Source organism: Culicoides brevitarsis, chromosome 1 (genome assembly GCF_036172545.1).
Source record: "Culicoides brevitarsis isolate CSIRO-B50_1 chromosome 1, AGI_CSIRO_Cbre_v1, whole genome shotgun sequence".
Taxonomy (NCBI): domain Eukaryota; kingdom Metazoa; phylum Arthropoda; class Insecta; order Diptera; family Ceratopogonidae; genus Culicoides; species Culicoides brevitarsis.
Window position 1 is genome coordinate 14,556,731 of NC_087085.1, and position 20,219 is coordinate 14,576,949.

Genomic DNA, 20,219 nt, shown 5'->3' on the forward strand with positions numbered 1-20,219 from the left:
GTGACAATCAGTCGTTAAACTAAATGTTGTGTCATTTATTTCATTTTTATGTGGATGCGTGCCTTTTTGGGCTCAGTTTGTTGATTATTCATCCATTTTATTGCATCCAAAACATTGAATTTTCTAATTTTTAACGCAGAAAGTTCGAGTCACATCTTCACAAAAAGCCTCTTGAACGCAATTTACAATAATTAATGATCATTTGAGCGGCAACAACTGTCACTGGATGGCGCGTCATAAAATTCTCGTTAATGGAGTGAAAATTAAAAACACAAAAAAAAATGAAGGTTGTAATTTTTTTGTTGCCGCATCATCATGAAAATCCACTCCACGTGTGATAATCGCGCGAAAAATGTAAAAAAAAAGGAACAAAGGAGAGGTAATGCCACATAATTGTCGCGGTTTTATGACGACACCACGAGCAAGCAAACACATCCCTAATGACCAATTTTAATCAAACAGTCAATCATCATTTCTATTTTTCGTCCACAAATGACGAGACGAGACTGGAAACATAATTTAATCATTCGTCGCAACACAAAACTTTTTGTCATTTATCACGACGAGCAACGACGACGATGAGTTGATGTCACAATATTATCCAAGTTAGGACATAACGGATTTTTTCGGTAAATAAATTACGCTGAATTAAAGTGAAGGAAAGCAAAGCAAACATTTTTCTGTGTACTTTCTCATTGGAGAATTAAGAATTATGACGAAATGATGGATAGAAGAGAACGGAGTTAGTCAGGGAGTAATTTAATCAAGTTCGTAAAAAAAAAGTAAAAAAGTGAGCTACACTTGCGGGATTAAAAGAGAGAAACTTTTTAAAATCATACGGAAATAAAGAAAATAAATGAAAATGGAAAAAAGAAATAAAACAGACACTGTAATGAAGAGTAACAATGTAAGAAGGATAATTTCATCAAAGAGTTTTTGACTTTTTTTTTCTGAGAAAAGCAGATAAGAAAGTTAAAAATGTACCTAAGCTCATGAGTGCAAAAATGATATACAATTTGTTACTTTTTTAGTAAAAAATAAGCAAATTTGAATAAGAAACAAATTTTTCCATGAGTAAAAATAAACTTTCAATTTGCTTTAAATTTAAAATTTTTTCATAAAGACTTAATTCTAAATTCAAGTAAAAATATTTAAAATATTTTTACTAAAAAAGCTCTTGATAAGTTTTAAGATATTAAAATTTTTAAATATAATTTTTTTTTTCAAATAAAGTAATAATTTTAACTCTAAAAAATAAGTTTTTTCTTTTAATTTATTTTTTAGTAAAATTTTTTAAAATTAAAATCAATAAAATTTATTCTTAAAAAATTTTTAAATAAAAATTAGGTACTCGATTTTCAAAATAAATCAATTAAGTCAAATTTATTGACTTAAAATTTTTAATTTTTGGCAAATGTTTTTTTTAAAAAATTTCAAAATAATGATAGTTTTCAAAATTTTTATTGAGAATTAAAAAAATATTAATTTTTGACTTATTTTTATACTTAAACTTTAACTTTAAGGCCTTTTAAGTCAAAAATTCATTTTTAATTAAACCCAATTTTTTAAAAATTATTTTAAGTCAAAACCTTCTAATTTTATTCCAAAAAATTTTAAAATATTTTTAAAAAATTCAAGAAAAAAAGTAAAATTTTTAAAACCCTCTTAAGAACGTCACAACTCACAAAATATAAAAAATAAAACTTTTTCATCAAATTTTTTTCACTTTCATGTCGATGAAAGATTCCCTTCGATGGTATCGAGTGCACGCTCCCCATTTATGACTACAAAAAAACTTTTCCTAATATAATTTTAGTTAACAGCTTTCCTCAACAATGTCATGTTTTACAAAAAAAAAAACTTTCCTCTCATCGCTTCTACTTTCTTCAACCAGTTTCATGCTATTCCAATAAATTTTTACAAAATGACACAAATTACTTTCTGCACATAAAATTGTGCAAACTTTGTCCAATCTGGTAATTTGGCATAATTTCAACATTCACAAAGGAAAAAAATCGTTCACAATGGAACTCTAATTAAATTGATATTAATTTTCCATTCTCAAACAGAAAATTATATTTCGAACAAAAAACGAAAGCAAACGAATGCAAGACAATGACAACTAAACCAATATGCCTTTTTATTATCATGAACATACAAAACTTTACAGCTGTTCCGGTTATCATTATCATGAATATTGTCGGATTTTATTATTGAAAAGTATACGATATAATAATAATTTGATATTGTTTGCATAACAATATGCTTCAATCAAATTATGTACAAACACGAGACGAGTAGACTTGAGTCGAGTCGAGTCGAGTGTATCTCGGTAATAATATCGAGCTATAATTTTCGAATAAAAAAAGTGTACGACAAACAGGATACGACCAAATATACACTGATAGGGACATCAATCAATAATGGGTTGTAAAATTGATGAATTTCTCTCTCTTTCGTTTTTTTTTTCAATAGAGTTTTCGACTATAGAGCGCTTTTTATGCGTTTCGACATCAAAATTTATGACTTTTAGTTCAAATTATATCAAGAGGGGAGTCAAGGTCGGTTGATTCGATACTTTTTTTTATTTATTTTTGGTGACATTATTGATTATGATCGACATTTCCTTATGAAATAAACGAAAAAAATCCATCGATGGAGACGCCAGGTATTTAAGAAAAATTCAAAATTTCATCGTTTCTCTCAACGGAATTATCATTTTAATATGATATAAAGCTCTTAAAGCCTCCTTGATTGGCATATTACAGTCGACGACGTCAATGTAGCAACAGCTTCGAATAAATGATACTCTTCGTGTGACACTCTTCCCATATTTTATGATGCCAATCTCGAAAAAAGGCTTTTTCATGAAGCACAAAAGCGATGTAGTACCAAAAGGTCAAGGTGAAACGAGACAAAGCAGTTTCCAAAAAATGTTTTTCCAATGATCAAAAAAAAAATATATATAAAATCAACACAGACAGTGAATGAGTCATACAAGTTGTTCGAAATTTTACTCACCACCCCTTTTTTGTGTGATTCCATGCTGAGAGAATCCACCACAACGAAAAAATGTTCGCTCTCTCTCATGTCGGCTGCTATCCATGGAACGTGTGCAACATTTGTGGCAGACAATGAACAGACGGGCGGTGAATGTACGGAACACAGTTGCAATTTTTGTTGTCATTTGCCACGAAAAATGAGAAAATTCTCAATTTTTCAACGAACAAAGACACTCTTGAACGACATAATTACAAAAAGCTAGTGTTTGTTGGTCCTTTATAAGAGACAATTCAATTTAATTTAAAAACAAGAATTCTTTGTCTAGTGCTTCCTTTGAGTTTAGTGGTTAAAAAAACAACAAAAAAGGCTGATTTTCATTAATTTAAGAGCTTTTTTGTTTAATTTTGCGAAAAAATTCAAAAAGTGAACTCAAAAAAAAACTTTTGCATATCGATTTCGTTTCCGGCATGTGCCCTTCCTAAAAAAAATATTAAAGTAAAAGTTGATTCATGACTTTGCGTGCCATACGTGCATCGATCCATCGTTCTAGAACAAAGCAACACACTCCGGAGCAAACGTAAAACCTATGAATCAAGTTCAATGAGGTCATAAAAAATTTTATGGTGTTTTATATTCATGAAAATTATGTTTTATGTCAAAATACGGCATCAGTTCAATAATAAAAACATTATTCTATAAATGGTAACGATGCGGATTTGAAGTTGCGACAAAAAAAAATCCAAAATTTTCGGTTATCACAGTTCGTTTAATTCTGCAAAAAAACAATCAAAGTGGCGCCATTCGAGCATAAAAATTACTTTGCCGTGCAATACACGTCCGCATTAATAACGTTATGCATATTAATTAATGCGATAAATAGTGTTCTATTGACTGCATTAATTAGACTGCACATTGGCACGACGCTGTTGTTGTTGTCGATGAAATTCGCTAATGAAGGATATTTGAAAATGGGATTAAAACGTGCCAGTTTCCTAATAGGTATGTAGGTGCTAATGAGATTTTTATTTTTATTTGTTTGTCGAATGCATTAGTAATTAAGCCCAAAAATAATTTTGAACGCAAAAAGTCAAAATGTTGGTCATTTTAATAATGTTTGTTTGTTTTTTTGGATCGATAAAAAGTGGGACAAAGTCAAAATTTGTATTCGTTTTTCGTGCTTGATGAGTTTTTGTCATTTTTGCTACTAAAAAGCTACAAAAAATTAGTTATGATGTGCGTGAGTGTCAAAAGTTGTTATGGAAAACATGATTTTTTTTAAATTTTAACAAGTGAACAGACGGATTATCTTATTTTATCACCTGAAAAACATTCAGAAAAAAATTAGGACTTCAGTTTAAAAATTGAATAAATAAATCTAAGCGCTTTTTAATAAAATTTTTAATTTTATGAGACAAAAACTTTTTTCTTTGATTAAAATTTTGAATTTAAAATGAACATTTTTCAAAATTTTTAGGATTTCAAGTAATATTTTTTTTAAAAGGCATGAGTTTTATGAGACACAAAAAATTTTCAATTGAGTTTTTAATTCAAAATTATTTTCATTTTAAATTTCAACCAAACCAATTTTAGTCAAAATAATTTTTTATTTCCAACAATTTTTTTTTAGTTTTAAAATTTTTTTAATTAAAATTCAGAACGATATTTTTTAATTTCAACAATAAATTTTCTTAAAACTGCGAAAAATATAAATTTAAATTAAAAAAAAATATTTTTTACAATTTTTAGCAGATTTAATTGCCAAAAGCCTTGTTTCATGCAACATTTTTTTTAATTTATTTAAATTTGAATTCAGAATGATAATTTTTAAAAATTTTACAGTTTTCAGTATTTTTTTTGTTTACAAAAAAAATAAAAATAAAAAAATTTCTAAATTTAAAAAAAAAAAAAAATTTAATTTTCTAAATTTAGGTAATGCAATAAATTTTAAAAAATCGTTAAAATTAGGTAGTAGAAAAAAATAAAAATTTTAAATATTTTTAGAATTACTGACAAAATTCTATTAACAAGAGTTCAACAAAAAAATAAGCAAAAAAATATCATGTCACGAAACACGCCACTCAGGAAACTGTTTAAAAAACCCCCCTAAAAAATTTCTCTCAGACAGTCACGTCTAAAAAAATTCATAACATTTTTTTTATGTCTCTAAAAACTTTTTTTTTACAAACAAAAAAAAAATGTCTACGTCAAACTGACATGAATTTATTAGTTAATTTTGCTACTTTATGACATTTTATTATCTTCATTATTATAACAGCACTTCAGTGTCTACTGCTCTACTGCGACTTGCATTATTTATGTTACGAAATCATTTGCATTTTTGCTCACAATATTTTTTTTCTGTATATTTTTTTATATAAACCCCTTTTTGTTGTTTGTCGCTCCCTTTATATATTTTTCATTGTCCTTGTCATAATATTATATTATAACAACACACACAGAATAATGAGCAACGCTGCATTTTGCTGCTTCCATAGCGTACAAAAAAAATAACGATGAGCAAAAAAATGAACATTTAACTAGAAAATAAAAATGAATGTTACATGGCGAGCTTTAAAAAATGTTTAAAAAATATGCAGAGATAGACGATGGTGATAAGAGCAATTTTATGAACGTTCCTCCTTTTTATTTATATGCGACTCGTTTATGAGCTTGCACTGTTTTTTTTTGTTTTTTTTTTATGATTTAGCACCGTCTGCTTTATTTATTTAAAAATTCGAAAAAAAAAATATTGTGTGAAAAAAATCAAAAGTGCATGACTTGAATTAAAGAGTTAGAAGACAAAAAATGAATTATGTGTGCTTAGCAATATTTTTAAATTTTTTTGGGACTTTGTGCGAACATGAAATGGAGACGACTGGCAATGAGACACGTGACATCCATATTTTATCGACATAAAAATTGCACCGTAAAGTGCATCAATTTGCAGGCCATTTGCCATTTTTCCAACTTAAGCACCTTTTAATGCACATGTCGATGTTGCAACGCGGCACAAAAATTGTTCGAAGCAATAAATTCCGGCCTCGTGTGTCGCAAACAGATACCGACCGGTGCCAAAATTAGAGTTCACACACTCATCAAAACGGCAAAAGACGAGATAAACAAACATATTGAGTGCTAGCTAATATTTATTTTAGCACGGAATGAGGCAGTAAATTTATCTTTTCGTTCGTTCGGCTCACTATCATCCATTGTTGATGCGTTTTCCTAACAAAACAAAACGAAACGGAAAAAAGGGACATAAAAAGTTTAGTTTAATAGTTTTTTTTTTCGATCCTTCGATGTTTCTAGATGATACAAGGAAAGAGATCTGACGAAAAAAACATCAAAAATTTTTGAGCTGCAGTAAATTTATGGGTAAACATTTGGTCTGACAGTAAAAACAAAAGATGTTTGCTTGTCTGCAACACTTTTTCACCTCTTTTTGCTGCCTTTTTGCACGAAGCACTAAGCAGGGTCCTCACTCAAATATTTATGATGGCGATAAAATTTTTAGATAAATGTGCATTGCACTGCCAGATGTGACGCATCTCGTCGTCCTTTCCTACGATTGTTGTTCCGAATTGAGCTTTAAAATATTGTGAAAAATTCATTTTTCGCAGTCAAAATTTTTTAAAGTTTCAAATTTTCAGTTTTTAATAAAATTTCGATGCAAGTTGAAAATGAAAATAAAAATTTTGAATTTTAAAATAATTTTTTATAATTTTTATCAATTAAATTCTCGTTTTAATTCTTCTAAAAAATAAAACAAATATGAAAAAAATCTTAAAATTAAAAAAAATAAAATATTAAATTTTCAAAAAAAAAACTAGTTAATTAAAATTGAATGAAATTTAAAAGTTTAAATTAAAAATTTTAAAAATTTTAATAAAATACTTTAATTAATTAAATAAATTTTTTTTAAATAAATATTTAAAAAATTAAAAAAAATATATATTTTAATTTTTTTATATAAATTAATTTGTTTATTTTTTTTAATTTTAATAGAAAAAAAAATTGAAAAATAATTATAAAAAAAAGGACTTTGATTCATCGAAGGAATTTTTAATTTTTTTGCACTTATATTATTGAAATTTGTTAAAATTTTATTGGATAACATTTTATTTTTTTTTGTGAAAATTTTATTGAATAATTATTTTTGTTTAATTTTTTTCATTTTCTTTATGTCAAACCTTAAAAACTCATGATTTTATAACAAAAAAATTTTTTTTTCATTTTTCATATTTTTTTTATGAAAGTTTTTTCTTCACGAATTACCAATTCCCACAAAACAAAAAAAAACGAAAAAATGTTAGATAGAGATTGAAAAAAAAGATGAATGTGAATGAATTCGAATAAATTTCGCTGGCTAACCAGACAACAAAACAGACTCCATCGACATGACCACATTTTTTGCCAAATAATGAATATTAACTGCGACATTTATCTACAACCACGACGAAAAAAAAATCGAAAACAGAAATTACATTATTATTACATTATCCACAACTACGGCAAAAAATGTTCCACATGTCTGTGGTTTCATTACAAATATTAATCCACAATTATTTGCCAGCTACCCTCTCAACGAAATTCATGTAGCGTGTGGTTAGGACAAGTAAATGTCTCTTTTTCTCCCGTGTGCCAGGCTATGCGGTTTCAGTAAACAAAGATAAATGTATTTAATATTCAATTTCCATACTAATCGTAACTGATACATGTTGAAATGTGTTTGCCTTTATCCTTTTCCACTCATGATAATGATGATGTTGCCTGCTTGCAAGATAAGACGACGCCAGAGCATAAATGTAAATATTGAAGGCAAATTAAATAGAAATCTTCTCATCATCGTCTTATGACGAACACGAGAGTTTGCACAATAAAATTAAGCCATTTCATTTGATTGTAATCACTTATATTTTATCATTAAACTACTTTGGCATTATTTATGGAGCGAGAGAGAGACGCCGTTGTAAAATTTATACACACTTCTCTTATCATCAATTTGTGCCTGTGCGAGAGCATTTCAATCAAGCATGACGCAAATTCACACGAAAGAGACGAGAGATAATACAAATTTATTACCTCAACTTTTGTTTGTGTCAATTTCGTGTAACGAGAAGAAAAAAAAAGCGAAATCGGATGAGATGATGAGAAAACGAATTCAATTTTATTATAAAATTATTATCCTTTATATGTCTTATCTTTATGCTCGCATAATGTATTCCTTTGTGCGCAATAAAAAATGCCAGAAATATATTTTCTTTTATAATTTCCCCACAAAGAACACTCGAGAACAGTGAAAGCAATATTTTTCGTATTATTTATTCATTCACATGAGAAGCAACTTTCCTTCGTTGTTTTTTTTCTTCTTGTGACACACACGTTTGAGTTTATTTTTGTCGCATTTGTATCAATATAAAAGTTTTATCTCGAGACAAATTTATTCGGAATTTATAATAATAATAATGGTAATCTGGATGTTGATAAAGGGGATTGAGAACAAAAGAAGTTAATGAAACCTAACTTGAGTGAGCAAATGGCCTTTTTATACAAAAAAAAATACAAATGAGCTAATTTGTATCGTTTTTTCGATGGATATGGCTTCATTTCAATAAAATATTGGTACGAAAAGGCGATATAGAGTGAGTTAAGCTTATTACGTGTCGCGACAGTTCAATTAGAATTTTTTTATTTTTTTTAATTCAATATTTTATTTAAAAACTATTTAAATTAATTTAATTAACTAATAATTTAATTTTTTTTTTTTAAATTTTAATTTAATTTTATATTTTAATTATGCAAAAAAAAAATAACTGTTTTTTTTATTTTCTCTTATCGAGTATCAAAAATAAAAGAAAATGTCCTAATTAAATTATTTTTCTTGAAATTTTAATTTTATCAAATTTTCATTCTCTTACTTGTAAATGTATAATGAACACAAATATTAATTTTTTAAAATTAATGTTAAAATTAATTTATTTTTTAAAATTAATCATTCATAGAATTTAAAGAAAATTGTAATTTTTTTAAATGTTTTGATACCTTTCTATTTTTGAAATATTTTAAATATTCCTTAACTTGAAAATGAAAGAAAATAAGTACATTAAAAATGTAATTTTTGGTAATCTTTTTACGAATTTAAATTAAGTAAAAATTCACGTATTTTGTGAAGAGTAAAATTTTTGTTTTGAAAAGCTTAAAAACGAATTTTTAGACATAAAAAGGTTTGATTTTGATGAAAAACTGCTAACATAGTTCTGATTTTTTTAAATTTTTACTTTAAAAATTCTTATAATTAATTTTTCTCTCTACTTTTTTATCTTTCCAGGTAAGCACAAAATTCTACATTAAATGGATGTAGAAACACGGGACCTAAAATAAAAGAAGTGCAAAGTGGTGAAAAATTCAAAAATAAAATAAAAATCCTCAAGGTATTTAAAGAAACAAAAAATTAAGAAAAAAATCGCTGAAAAAACCTCCGAAGCGTACTTCAATTGAATGTTGTCGGGTGAAATTTTGAATGGATCTGCGTTAAGCGTGGCCATATTACCGCCGCCTTCTTATCTCGAATTTTATCAAGCCATGGCGGCAATTGTCACGCTCGCAAATCAACAAGACGATGAAAGTTTTTTAGGTAAATTCAATTAAAAAAAAAAGTTCAATTTTATTTTTTTTTCTCAAAATTTAATCGCTTTCAGTGTAAAAAAAGAGCGCTTTCCAATTTTATTATTTTTTTATATTTTTCTTTAATTGTATCATTTTATTTTTTATTTCTTTTTGTCCATTGTGTCCAAAATTTAAATTTTTTGCTAACGGCAAACATTGCAATTGAACGCTGCTGCTGCACTGATAAGCATTTTTAGTTGATTTTTGGCGGAATTACATTTCAAACAATTGGCATGTTAATAAAGATTGTAGGATTGTGAAAAATTGGCAATTTTCGGTTCGTTGCGTTTTCGATTAAAGTTACAGCGAACATGAAAAAAAAGTTTCCATGACTAATAATGACATTAAAATAAACAAGCGAGTCAACAAAAACTTTCTTATGCGCGCCAATCACTTCAGATTGGATCTTTTATTCCCCTTTATTGCTATCAAACATCAAATGAAGGCTAATAAATTTTATGTCTCGCTCACATGTTCGTTGTCGATGTGTCGCTAGACGTGAAACAAAGTAAAATTACGCTTACGTAGCTACAACAATTTTTTTTTTAAATGGAACTGTTTGTTTGGAAGCAGAATGTCTGGCGCCCTACTCGGTTCTGATTCATGTTCGTGTATGATTGGCGCTGCTTTTCGTGATATTACGAAAAAAATAAGTTGAAGTAGCTGTAATTTGTTAGAAAGAATTTTTTCCGGGTGTTATTAACTTTATAGCGTTATTACCGCGCACACAAAAAAATATGTTGAAACTTTTTTCATATTTACGTCAAAAAAAAAAAAAAAAGAGTTCAAAAGTCCCGATTTATTTTTACAAGAAAAATTTGGCAGGAAGAATTAAACGGAAGTCCAGCCATTAAACACATCAAGGTCTCAAGTCATTCTCTTTGAGATAACGAACTTGAGTGATTATGCAAATGACCAGAAAAATTGAATTAATTAGAGTTCTTCCCCTATCTAACACTTTTTCGCATTTAAAGCACCATTAAACTTTTTTTTTGATGAATATTTAAAAAATTACACACCTTTTTCCTCGAATTTCCCGCCACGTCGCTTCATAAATAAGCTCATAAGACAAAATACAAACAAGAAAATGGAATGATTTGTTAAACGAGCGACTTGAAGCAGTACATTTTTCATAATATTAACAAAATAATACTAACGCACACCCAAGTCAAGTCATATTGCTGCGAACACACACGAAAAAAAAAATCCAGAGGCAATTCATTATTGTAGCACCTCACAATTCATTCTTTCCTCTTTGTTTGACCAGCAGTGCTTGATTTAATCTGGCAATAAAAATAGCTAATATTTTTCGGTAGCGCAAATATTTTTGTGCTAATAAAGCAAAAAAAAAAGTATAATAATAAAATTTAGTCACACAGGACTTGGTTTGTGTGTTTGTTTGAGTCATGAGTCGTGTTTATCAAAAATAAAAGGAGATTGGAAGAATTAATTGTGTGGCTTGTTTTTTGTGATTCGGAAGACTTGTTCGACATTTTTTGAAAAATTAAGCTTTTTCAAGCGGTTTGATGTCTTTCGGGTCAATTTTGACACATTAAAATCTTGAATTTTAAATTTTTTTTGATAAAATATTTATTTTAAATAAAAAATTAACTGAAAATTAATTTTTTGGCATAAATTTATCTTTCAAAAATATTTTTTGGATTAAAATGTGTGCAAAAATTAAAAAAAAAAACCTACTTTAATTTTTATAAAATATCCAAGGAGATCATATTTCGTTTTTTATAGTCAAAAATATCAAAAATATAAAAAAAACATAAAAAATTAAATAAAAACTAAAGTTTTTTTTTTTTTAATTTTGCCCGTTTTTAATATTTACAAATTATTAATTTAAATTAATAAAATAAATAAATTAAAAATGAATGAAAAATAATTTTAAAAAATAATAATAAAATGAAAAAAAATTAAAGAAATAAATATTTAACTTATAAAAAAAGATTCAAATTAAAAAATTGTTGAAATTATTGATTTGGTAAAAATGGTTCAAAAATCTTAAAATTTATTTCTCTTTATGAATTGAATATTCTATTAAAGCTCCTTAAAATATTAAAATTAAATTATTTTTTTTAGTTTTTATTATTTTTTTAATTAAATTTAATTTAAATTTAAATAAAAAAAATAAATAAATTAAAAAAATAATTTAAATTTTTTTTTAAATAATTTTTTTAACATTTCTTACCATTTTAGGATCCAAAAAAATTAATTTTAGAAAAATTAAAGGTTTTTTTAATTTTTTTTCATTACAAATTTTTGACTTCGATAAAAGTCGCATATAAAAAATATTTGATAATTCATGACAAAATTTAATTTTCTTCCAATTTACGCAAAATCACAAAAATTTTGTAAAAAATTATCTAAGAAACGTTGAACTTTTAAGTTAATTACTCGCAAATTACTTTACGCCATGTGTCAAAATAGAGCAAACTAACGCATGCAACCGGAAACATCGTTGATTAAATTCCACATCAACGTCAATGTCCAAGAAAAAAGAAGACAAAATCGATTTTCTTTCACGCTATCGCATCGCGTCATTGTCAGCGTATAATTAATTACCGTCCAATTGAGCCCAATAACAAAAGTGCTTTCTCCTTGTTTATTGCGTGTAATTTCTCCGCTAAAACTATTAACTTGAACAAACAATGCAAGCGAAAGGAAGAAGGGTGCGGCTGGTTGTTTTTTGTCCATTATTGTCGTATTTAAAGTGCCAAGCGTAGAATTTGCCCCACGTTAATCTTTGATTAAGCCCGATGATTACCCAACAAGAATTGGCATGTTGTCGTAGGTTTCCACAGCGGGACAGGTTATTTTGCTCAAATTATGATGTGAGAGTCGTGTTCGCTGGTACCAACTAAAAAGGAGAGGGAAAATAAGTTTTGATAAATTACCGGGATCTACTTTAGTCACGCAGCAGGGACAAAAACACGGAACAATCATGTTTCGCAAAATATTGTTTTGTTTGCGTAAACATATTTTTCTCGTCTTTCTCGTCGGCAAAGTAAAAAAATAAACATGAGAAATTTTATTTCTCCTCATTTAAATATCGTAAATCCTTGGTGAGTCGGTAGCAAGTTAAATGTTGTTGTTACAAGCCGCAGGTATTAAACGTAAAAATGTCGTAAAATTCATCTTGGAAGCAAAACCCGAGAAAACCTCTTAAATATTTTATAAATTATTAAATGCACAAGCAACAAGGTTACAAGGTTGATGTTTTTTTTTGTAGTTATTCTTGCTGCGATTATTATGTTATTTTATTTTAAGAAGAAAAAAAACCCGTAAAATTGGACGTTCCCAGTTGAACGCCATCACGTACTACCTTCGATCTGACACGCAACGCACCTATCTAGGCAACATGTGAAAAATAATAAAAACGAGCTTTTATTACTTTTTGCATGCGTTCGCACACACACATCACACGCATCACTTCGCCCACGACGAGCTCCGGCTAACACTATTTTTTCCGTGTTGTTCGGTTCACTTCTCTCACAAACCAAATTAATTTTAATGATTGCGGTCATTCAAGAGTCAAATGAATAAATAAACAACTGGAGAATAGAGTTCTTGCGCTGACACCGAAGACGATGACGTCCCTCTGGTGATTCCGAGAAAATTACTTTACGTGTGTGTGTGTTTGTACCTACAAGAAAGAAAAATAAGTTTAAGATACATTTTTTATCAGTTTTGGGTAACATTTTGGGTCATTTGTTCGTGGAGGGAAAAAATGTGTCAGAAAAGTATGCAAAGGGAATGGAGATTGCAAGTTCGAGATCAAATTCGAGTCTGCTCGAGCTTTAATAGAACTTAGATTTTGTAAAAATTAGTTCATGAAAGACGAAATTAACATATTTTTTAGTATTTTTGATGAAACCGTTCAAAAATATTTAATTATTTTTCAAAAATTTTTAAAGATTTTTTGAAAATTTGACTATTGAGTAACACAAATTCTAGAATAAGGGTTTTTAAATTATCAAAAATTTTTTAAATTTCCTACTTTTAAATATTTTTTAAAATTTTTAAGTATTAACTATTTAAAAATTAAGAGATTTTTATATTTTTAACTAATTTTTAATGAAATAAGAATTGAAACAAGATTTTTTCAAACGAATTTTCTTAATTTCTAAAATTTTTAGAACAAAATATTCAAAATTTTATGAAATTTTATTGTAATTGGGACTTTTTTTGATTAATTTCGATAAAAGAATGGAAGTAAATTCTAGACTTCGTCTTTGTTTATTCAACATTAAAATTTTTAGAATTTTAAAAATAATTTCTGACACAAAATCCGAAAAATTGAGCAAGAAATTTTTTTAAAATTTATTTTCTCGAGAACTCGAGCTTTCAGAAAATTTATCAAATTTCAAGTTCGAAACTCGAGCTTTGGAAAAGTCGAAAAATTGCAATCTCTAAAAAGGAAAAGTCAATCAGTAGGACATTATGACCCTAAATTTGGGTTGTCGTGTCATTTATTTCGTCATGGGCACGAAATTGAGGCTTTTTTGCTTCTACGCTTGCTTAGCCTTCTTTTCTTTTTTGCGTCGTATCCAAAATTTGCATCGCACTAAAATTTATTTTTCCTTTTTTTTTTGTATTTTATAGAAAACGGACTTCTCAGCTACGAAAATCCCAACTACCACATGGATCCGCAACACATTGAACGAAACTCCCATCTGTACGATGAGATTCTGTCGGAAATTCATCAACAACGCGCCAACAATCATCACGCGAAAAACAATGAACTTGTTGGACGTAAAAATTACGCAAAATTAGACATTGGTCAAATGGGGGTGGATCTAAAAGAGAATTTTAAGTGAGTTTTTTTTTAACAAAAATTAAATTTTTTTTCAATTAAAAAAAAAATTATAAATTAGGTCACCCGACTCCGACACAAACAAAAAATCCTTCATAAAAGACGACTCGTCGCCGAGCGAAGCGAAAACCAAGTCCGACCAAAAGCCCGAAAAGAAAGACAAAATTAATGAAATTCGGCACATCAAAGGGGACATGAACGAAAATGACTTGTACGCACTTCCAAACAAGAAACGCGAAGAAATCGAGGAACTCGAGGCGGAGGAAGAGCGTGCCGTGATGTGCTGTGAAGATGACGAAGAAGAAAAGGGAAAACAGGAAGACATTGAGTGTATAGAAGATAAAGATGCGAACAAAGACTTACCGCCGGGATGGGAGAAACACGAAGGTGAGATAAGATTTTTGCTTATTTTTCGCAGAGATTAATTTTTTTTTCTTATCATTTCGAAGATAACGAAGGTCCCTATTATTGGCACATCAAGTCGGGCACGATTCAACGCGAGCCCCCTACTTGGCCTAAGGAACAGACAAAGGAATTACGGACACCAGTATTACCACCTCCAAACATCAACCAATATTATCAACACCAAACTTCTAGGGAAATTAAAAGCTCATTTTCAAGTACGCTAAGTAGTATTTATGGCAATAGGGACGTCCTGAGTGGCAAGGTGAGCTGCGAAAAAAACAAAAGAAACAAAGAAAAGATAAGAATTTATTGTTTTACTTGCAGGACTCGCAATGTTTATCGTCGTCCGTTACGCGAAGCAACACAAGTTTCGCCCTGGATCAAGATGACGAGCGTCGAAGGAAGGAAGAAATGGCGTACAAGTAAGAATTTTCTTCAAAAAAAAAATTTTTTTTTTACTTACGATTTTTTTTTCATAAAGACGTCGTAGTTACCCACTCAAATCCGAATCTGACACGAGGCCCATCCGCTTTGCCGTGCGATCTCTCGGTTGGGTCGAGATAGCGGAGGAAGATTTAACGCCTGAACGATCATCAAAGGCTGTCAACAAATGTATCGTGGATTTATCTCTCGGCAAAAATGATTTGCTTGACGTCGTTGGAAGATGGGGCGACGTAAGTTTTCATATTTTCTTCAAAAAATTCCTAAAAATAAATTTTCTTTTATGTTTCTTCTTTCTTCTTTTGACCGACACAACAAAAAAAACGCCGACGAATGCAATGTAGGGCAAGGATTTATTTATGGATTTGGATGAAGGTGCTTTAAAATTGATTGACCCGGAAAATTTGACAATACTAAATACACAACCGATTCATACGATTCGTGTGTGGGGCGTTGGTCGTGATAATGGAAGGTAATTTATATTATTTTTTGTGTCCAGCTACCGTTCCGTTACACTTTGAAAGTGATAGGTCAAACAAAAAAACAATTTTTTATTAGTTTTTTCCTCCTTTTTGACTGTTTTTCTGCTGTTTCGTCGTGCCAAATGAACCTGAAACGAGGAAAAATAGTGAAAAAGGAGCTGTTTTAGTGAAAAATAATACAAAAGTGTCTCTTTTTCATGCCATTTCATTCATTCATTTTGTTTTTTGTCTCGGTGCGCCATCAAATTTGAATAATGCTAATTACAATTTCATCCTGGTCACTGTTGATTTAACAGGGAAAGGTAAATAAAAGTTCAATTGTCGCATTTTTGTGTGTGTGTTTGCGAGAAATATTTGTTTTACTGATGATTTATTTGATGTTTTAATTTTCTTGTGTCATTTTTAGGGACTTTGCATATGTTGCGCGTGATAGGACGACTAGAATACACATGTGTCATGTTTTTCGTTGTGATACTGCAGCTAGGACAATTGCTAATACATTAAGGTAATATTTATTTTTTCCTTCTTTTGAGTTTTTATTCATGATTTTAATTTTTTTCGCAGGGATATTTGTAAAAAGATAATGATAGAGAGAACGATGCAATCAGACACGAGTAACTTGAGTGCGTTAAGTGCGCTAAATAACTTTTCGGCGTCGAGTATGGCTGCCGGCGGTATCGGAGGACGTGTCATTCGTCCCACAGACTTGCCAACGGAGAATCGCCGATGGATACGACAGCATCGTAAGTTGCATCTCGTATCGCCACATCTCCCATCAGTTGCTCATAGTTCCCATTCGTCCTTACTTCTTCACTCCCAATCCAAAATTGTAGCTCAATCGTTCCCGACGCCCATGGAAGAACCGAAGAAAGTTCTCAAGGCGCAGTACATTGGCGCGACGGAGGTGCTACAACCGACGGGTATGGATGTACTAAATGGGGCTATTGATCAACTATTGGAAACGGTGCCTGTGGAACAATTTGAGAATGTCAGTGTTTCCGTGGCGCCCAGTATGATCAGTATTGTTGGGGTAAGCATTGTTTTTTTAATTTCTGAGCAGTTTTTGATTTTTTAATTTTTTTAGGAAAACGGACAATTGTTCTCCGAATGCCGAGTGCGATATTTGAGCTTTTTAGGCATAGGCAAAAATGTGAAAAATTGCGCGTTCATCATGCATACTGCCCAAGATAAATTTGTAGCACATGTTTTTAACTGTGAGCCGTCGAGTGGACCCCTCTGCAAAACTATTGAAGCTGCTTGCAAGGTTCGTTTTTTACAAAATTTTCAAATTAAAAGATTTTTTAAAAGTTTTAGATTTATTTGAGACTTAAACTTAAGCTTGAAGTTCAAAATTATAAATTTTTTAATCAGTTTTTCAATTTTTGGAATTTTTTTTAAATTTTGGGAAAATTTTTTCAATTTTTGAGAAACAAATTTTCAATTTTGGGAAAAATTTTTAAATTTTTGAAAAAAAAAAAATTTTTTTTTCTGGAAAAAAATTAATTGTTTAGAAAATTTTTGATTTTCGGGAAAATTTTTTATTTTTCAAATTTTTGGAAAAAAATAAATTTTTAAAATTTCAAATAAAAACTAAAAAATCAAATCAATGTCACTCATTTTTAAGATTAAGTCAAAAGTTGATACATATTTTTTTTTTGCAAAATTCTAAAAAATTTAAAATATTTTTAATGATTTTTTATTTCTAACAGTTACGCTACCAAAAATGCTTGGATGCGCATCCCAATCATCCGAACCGCGAATATATCGACGACTCACCAAACTCGACAAAAGGACTCGGAGCAACAATTAAAAACTTTGTGAGTTCATTTTCACTAAAAAAGGACAAATCTAGTTCTTGAGAACGGGCCAAGTCCCTCCAGGTAAATTCAACTGAGTACTAAAAAGTAGCTGAAATGACGTGATTGTTGTCGTTGCATGCTAAAAAAAACTCAAAAAGTGCTCAAAAGTAGAAAATTTTCAAGTAGTTAGAAATAATTTTAGCTTTTATAATTTTTTTCCATGAACTTGTGAAGCAACCAATTCTTTTTTTTTCTATTTTTCTTTTATATAAAATTGAATGGCTATTGTTGTTGTTTGAAATTTACCAAAAAAAAAATTATAAAAATCAGTAAAATCATTTCCAACAAACCAAAACTTAGGAATTGTGGCCCCTACAGACATCAACGATAACATCACTTTTCGCCGCCACATCAAACTCATCATTAACGACATCCACATCGCCAGCGACGACAAATAATACGCAAGTAGCAGTAGCATCAGTACCGACAAAGCCCACCACATTATCAACAGACACGGATCGAGAAGTAATTCCGCATCGGCATCTCCTCTCGCCCACAGCAACCAACAAGCAGATGGACTTTGAGCATGTTGCTGCCATTGCGAGTCCTTAAAGGGAGACGACTGGTTGAATTTTGTGTATGAATTGAAGGGAAGACGCAGGTTTGTTGATCAATGATATATATTTTAAAATGTTACAGAAATAAATTTAAATGAAAAATGGAGATTAGGCTTTATAAATATGTCAAAAAATAATAAAATTAATTAAAAACCAAGGAATTAAAAAATACAAAAAATTGCAGAAAGACATGAAAATAAAATAAAAAAATAAATTGTATCAAAAATAACAATTAAAAACTTATCGCTAGAAAAAATATTTATAAATAAAATTAAATTATATATTATAGACTCAAGAAAAAAATATAAATTTAAAAACAGAAGAAAATGTGTGCTTATAATTGAACAAAAAAAATGCTAAAACGCGCTATTTTTATATAGAATTTTTCTAATAAGTGTGTTCGTTAGTTTATTACAACAAGCAAAAAATTGGAAATAAATACAAAAAATATTTTAGCTATCACGTCCCATGAAAATATTCAATCAAAACAGGACATATCGAATTATAATTTTACTTTCGCGATTTTTCTTTCGGAACTCTTTCATAATTTTTTCCACAAAGCTCACATAAAAAAATTAAAAAAAAAACCGATTACATTCTTAAATGTGATATTTATTCAAAAAAAAAAAAAAATAAAAATTAAAAAAAATCGACTAACCAAGACACTCAAAAAACATGTAAAGCAAGCCATCCATCATTTAGAACTGAGAGGTAGCTCAATAATAAGTGAATTAAAATATTTATCAAAAAAAAATTAGCTAAAAAATAATAAAATATTTTATTTTTGGCGCTGGCGTCCCCAAAAGCAAAAAACCCCAAAACTTACACTAAATAACATACATAAAATAAATAATTAAAAAAAAATACCACCATATCTTAGACAATTCTTGGACATGTTCCTTACGACAAAAAAAAATCCCTCTCTTCTTAATAATTGTAAATAAAATTAAAAAATTGCGTTTTTTATTCATTTTTTCCCGAATAATATAAGAAAAAAAAATATTATTGACAAAAAAAATATAATTTCATGCCTTCAAATTTTATAAATAACTAAAAAATTAAAATTACAGACGATGTAAGTAGGAGCTTTTTGTGAATGCGGAATTATAAATATTTATACTCACGCTTTAGATGAAAATAAAAAAAGATGTTAATCAAATCAATCAACATAAAAAAAATTAACACAAAAATGGACGTAATTAAATAAAATATAAGCTTTTGCTATTTTTTGATGAAAAAAAAATATAAATTAAAAAAATATATATATTAAAATTAGAATTATAAATATAGCATTAAGAAAGAAAAAAAATGAAAAAGCTAATTTTGCAAATAAATTTATTCATTTCTTCAGCCATAAAGTCGATGTTATTCTTTCAGATGGTAGTTAATAAAAAAAACAATGAAACACGCTTACAACTCTCTCGCTCCCACTCACGTAAAACTACACAATATGAAAGATGGAACCAATATATATTAAAAAAAAAAATAATAAAATTGTTGTTTGCTTTTGCATCATCCTTTACCTGCAGCAGCACAATCGAATATATTTAATCGCATCCCACTCATTCACTCACTAACTCACTTTTGCAACAAAAAAAAAATAACCATAGAAAATATTTAAAAAAAAAATAATAAAAAAATAGAGCAGCAATTTTTTGTGTTAAAAAGCTAAAAAAAATCACATTTAATGCCGATCAAAAAAAAAATATTTAATAAAAAAAACAGTTGTTTGCCTTCTACACACTACTGATAAAAATAATTAATATGAAATCGTCAGACTTAAAAAAAAAATAAATATATAAAAAATAGCTGATGAATGTTTTTCATGCTTTTTGGACTCGAATAAGGATAAGAAATATTTTTAATATATATTGTCTGATAAAACGTTGATAAAGTGAGTAGTAGTTGATAAATAATATAAAAGAAAAATATGTAAAACACTAAAAAACTCATGAAAAATAGAGTCAAAAAAATAAAAATGAAA

At 28.7% G+C, this 20,219-nt stretch overlaps 1 protein-coding gene across 4 annotated transcripts in view; it reads left to right on the forward strand.

Annotated features, from left to right (window-relative positions):
- Positions 1-18,383, forward strand: part of LOC134837133 (protein Fe65 homolog) — a 51,757-nt gene extending 33,374 nt beyond the window's left edge. Inside the window, exons 1-13 of one of the 4 annotated variants that reach the window (XM_063852472.1) lie at positions 3,909-4,002; positions 14,281-14,491; positions 14,553-14,878; positions 14,941-15,158; positions 15,221-15,318; positions 15,378-15,570; positions 15,682-15,809; positions 16,226-16,324; positions 16,384-16,562; positions 16,653-16,849; positions 16,904-17,083; positions 17,529-17,699; positions 17,949-18,383. In XM_063852472.1, the coding sequence (XP_063708542.1) occupies positions 3,942-4,002; positions 14,281-14,491; positions 14,553-14,878; positions 14,941-15,158; positions 15,221-15,318; positions 15,378-15,570; positions 15,682-15,809; positions 16,226-16,324; positions 16,384-16,562; positions 16,653-16,849; positions 16,904-17,083; positions 17,529-17,678 (2,040 nt within the window). In that variant the 5' untranslated portion in view covers positions 3,909-3,941 and the 3' untranslated portion in view covers positions 17,679-17,699; positions 17,949-18,383. Of the gene's footprint in view, positions 1-3,908; positions 4,003-14,280; positions 14,492-14,552; positions 14,879-14,940; positions 15,159-15,220; positions 15,319-15,377; positions 15,571-15,681; positions 15,810-16,225; positions 16,325-16,383; positions 16,850-16,903; positions 17,084-17,528; positions 17,700-17,948 lie in introns of those variants that run through there. The other 3 variants (XM_063852469.1, XM_063852470.1, XM_063852471.1) reach the window with 3 other exon arrangements.
- Positions 18,384-20,219: the final 1,836 nt, after the last annotated feature.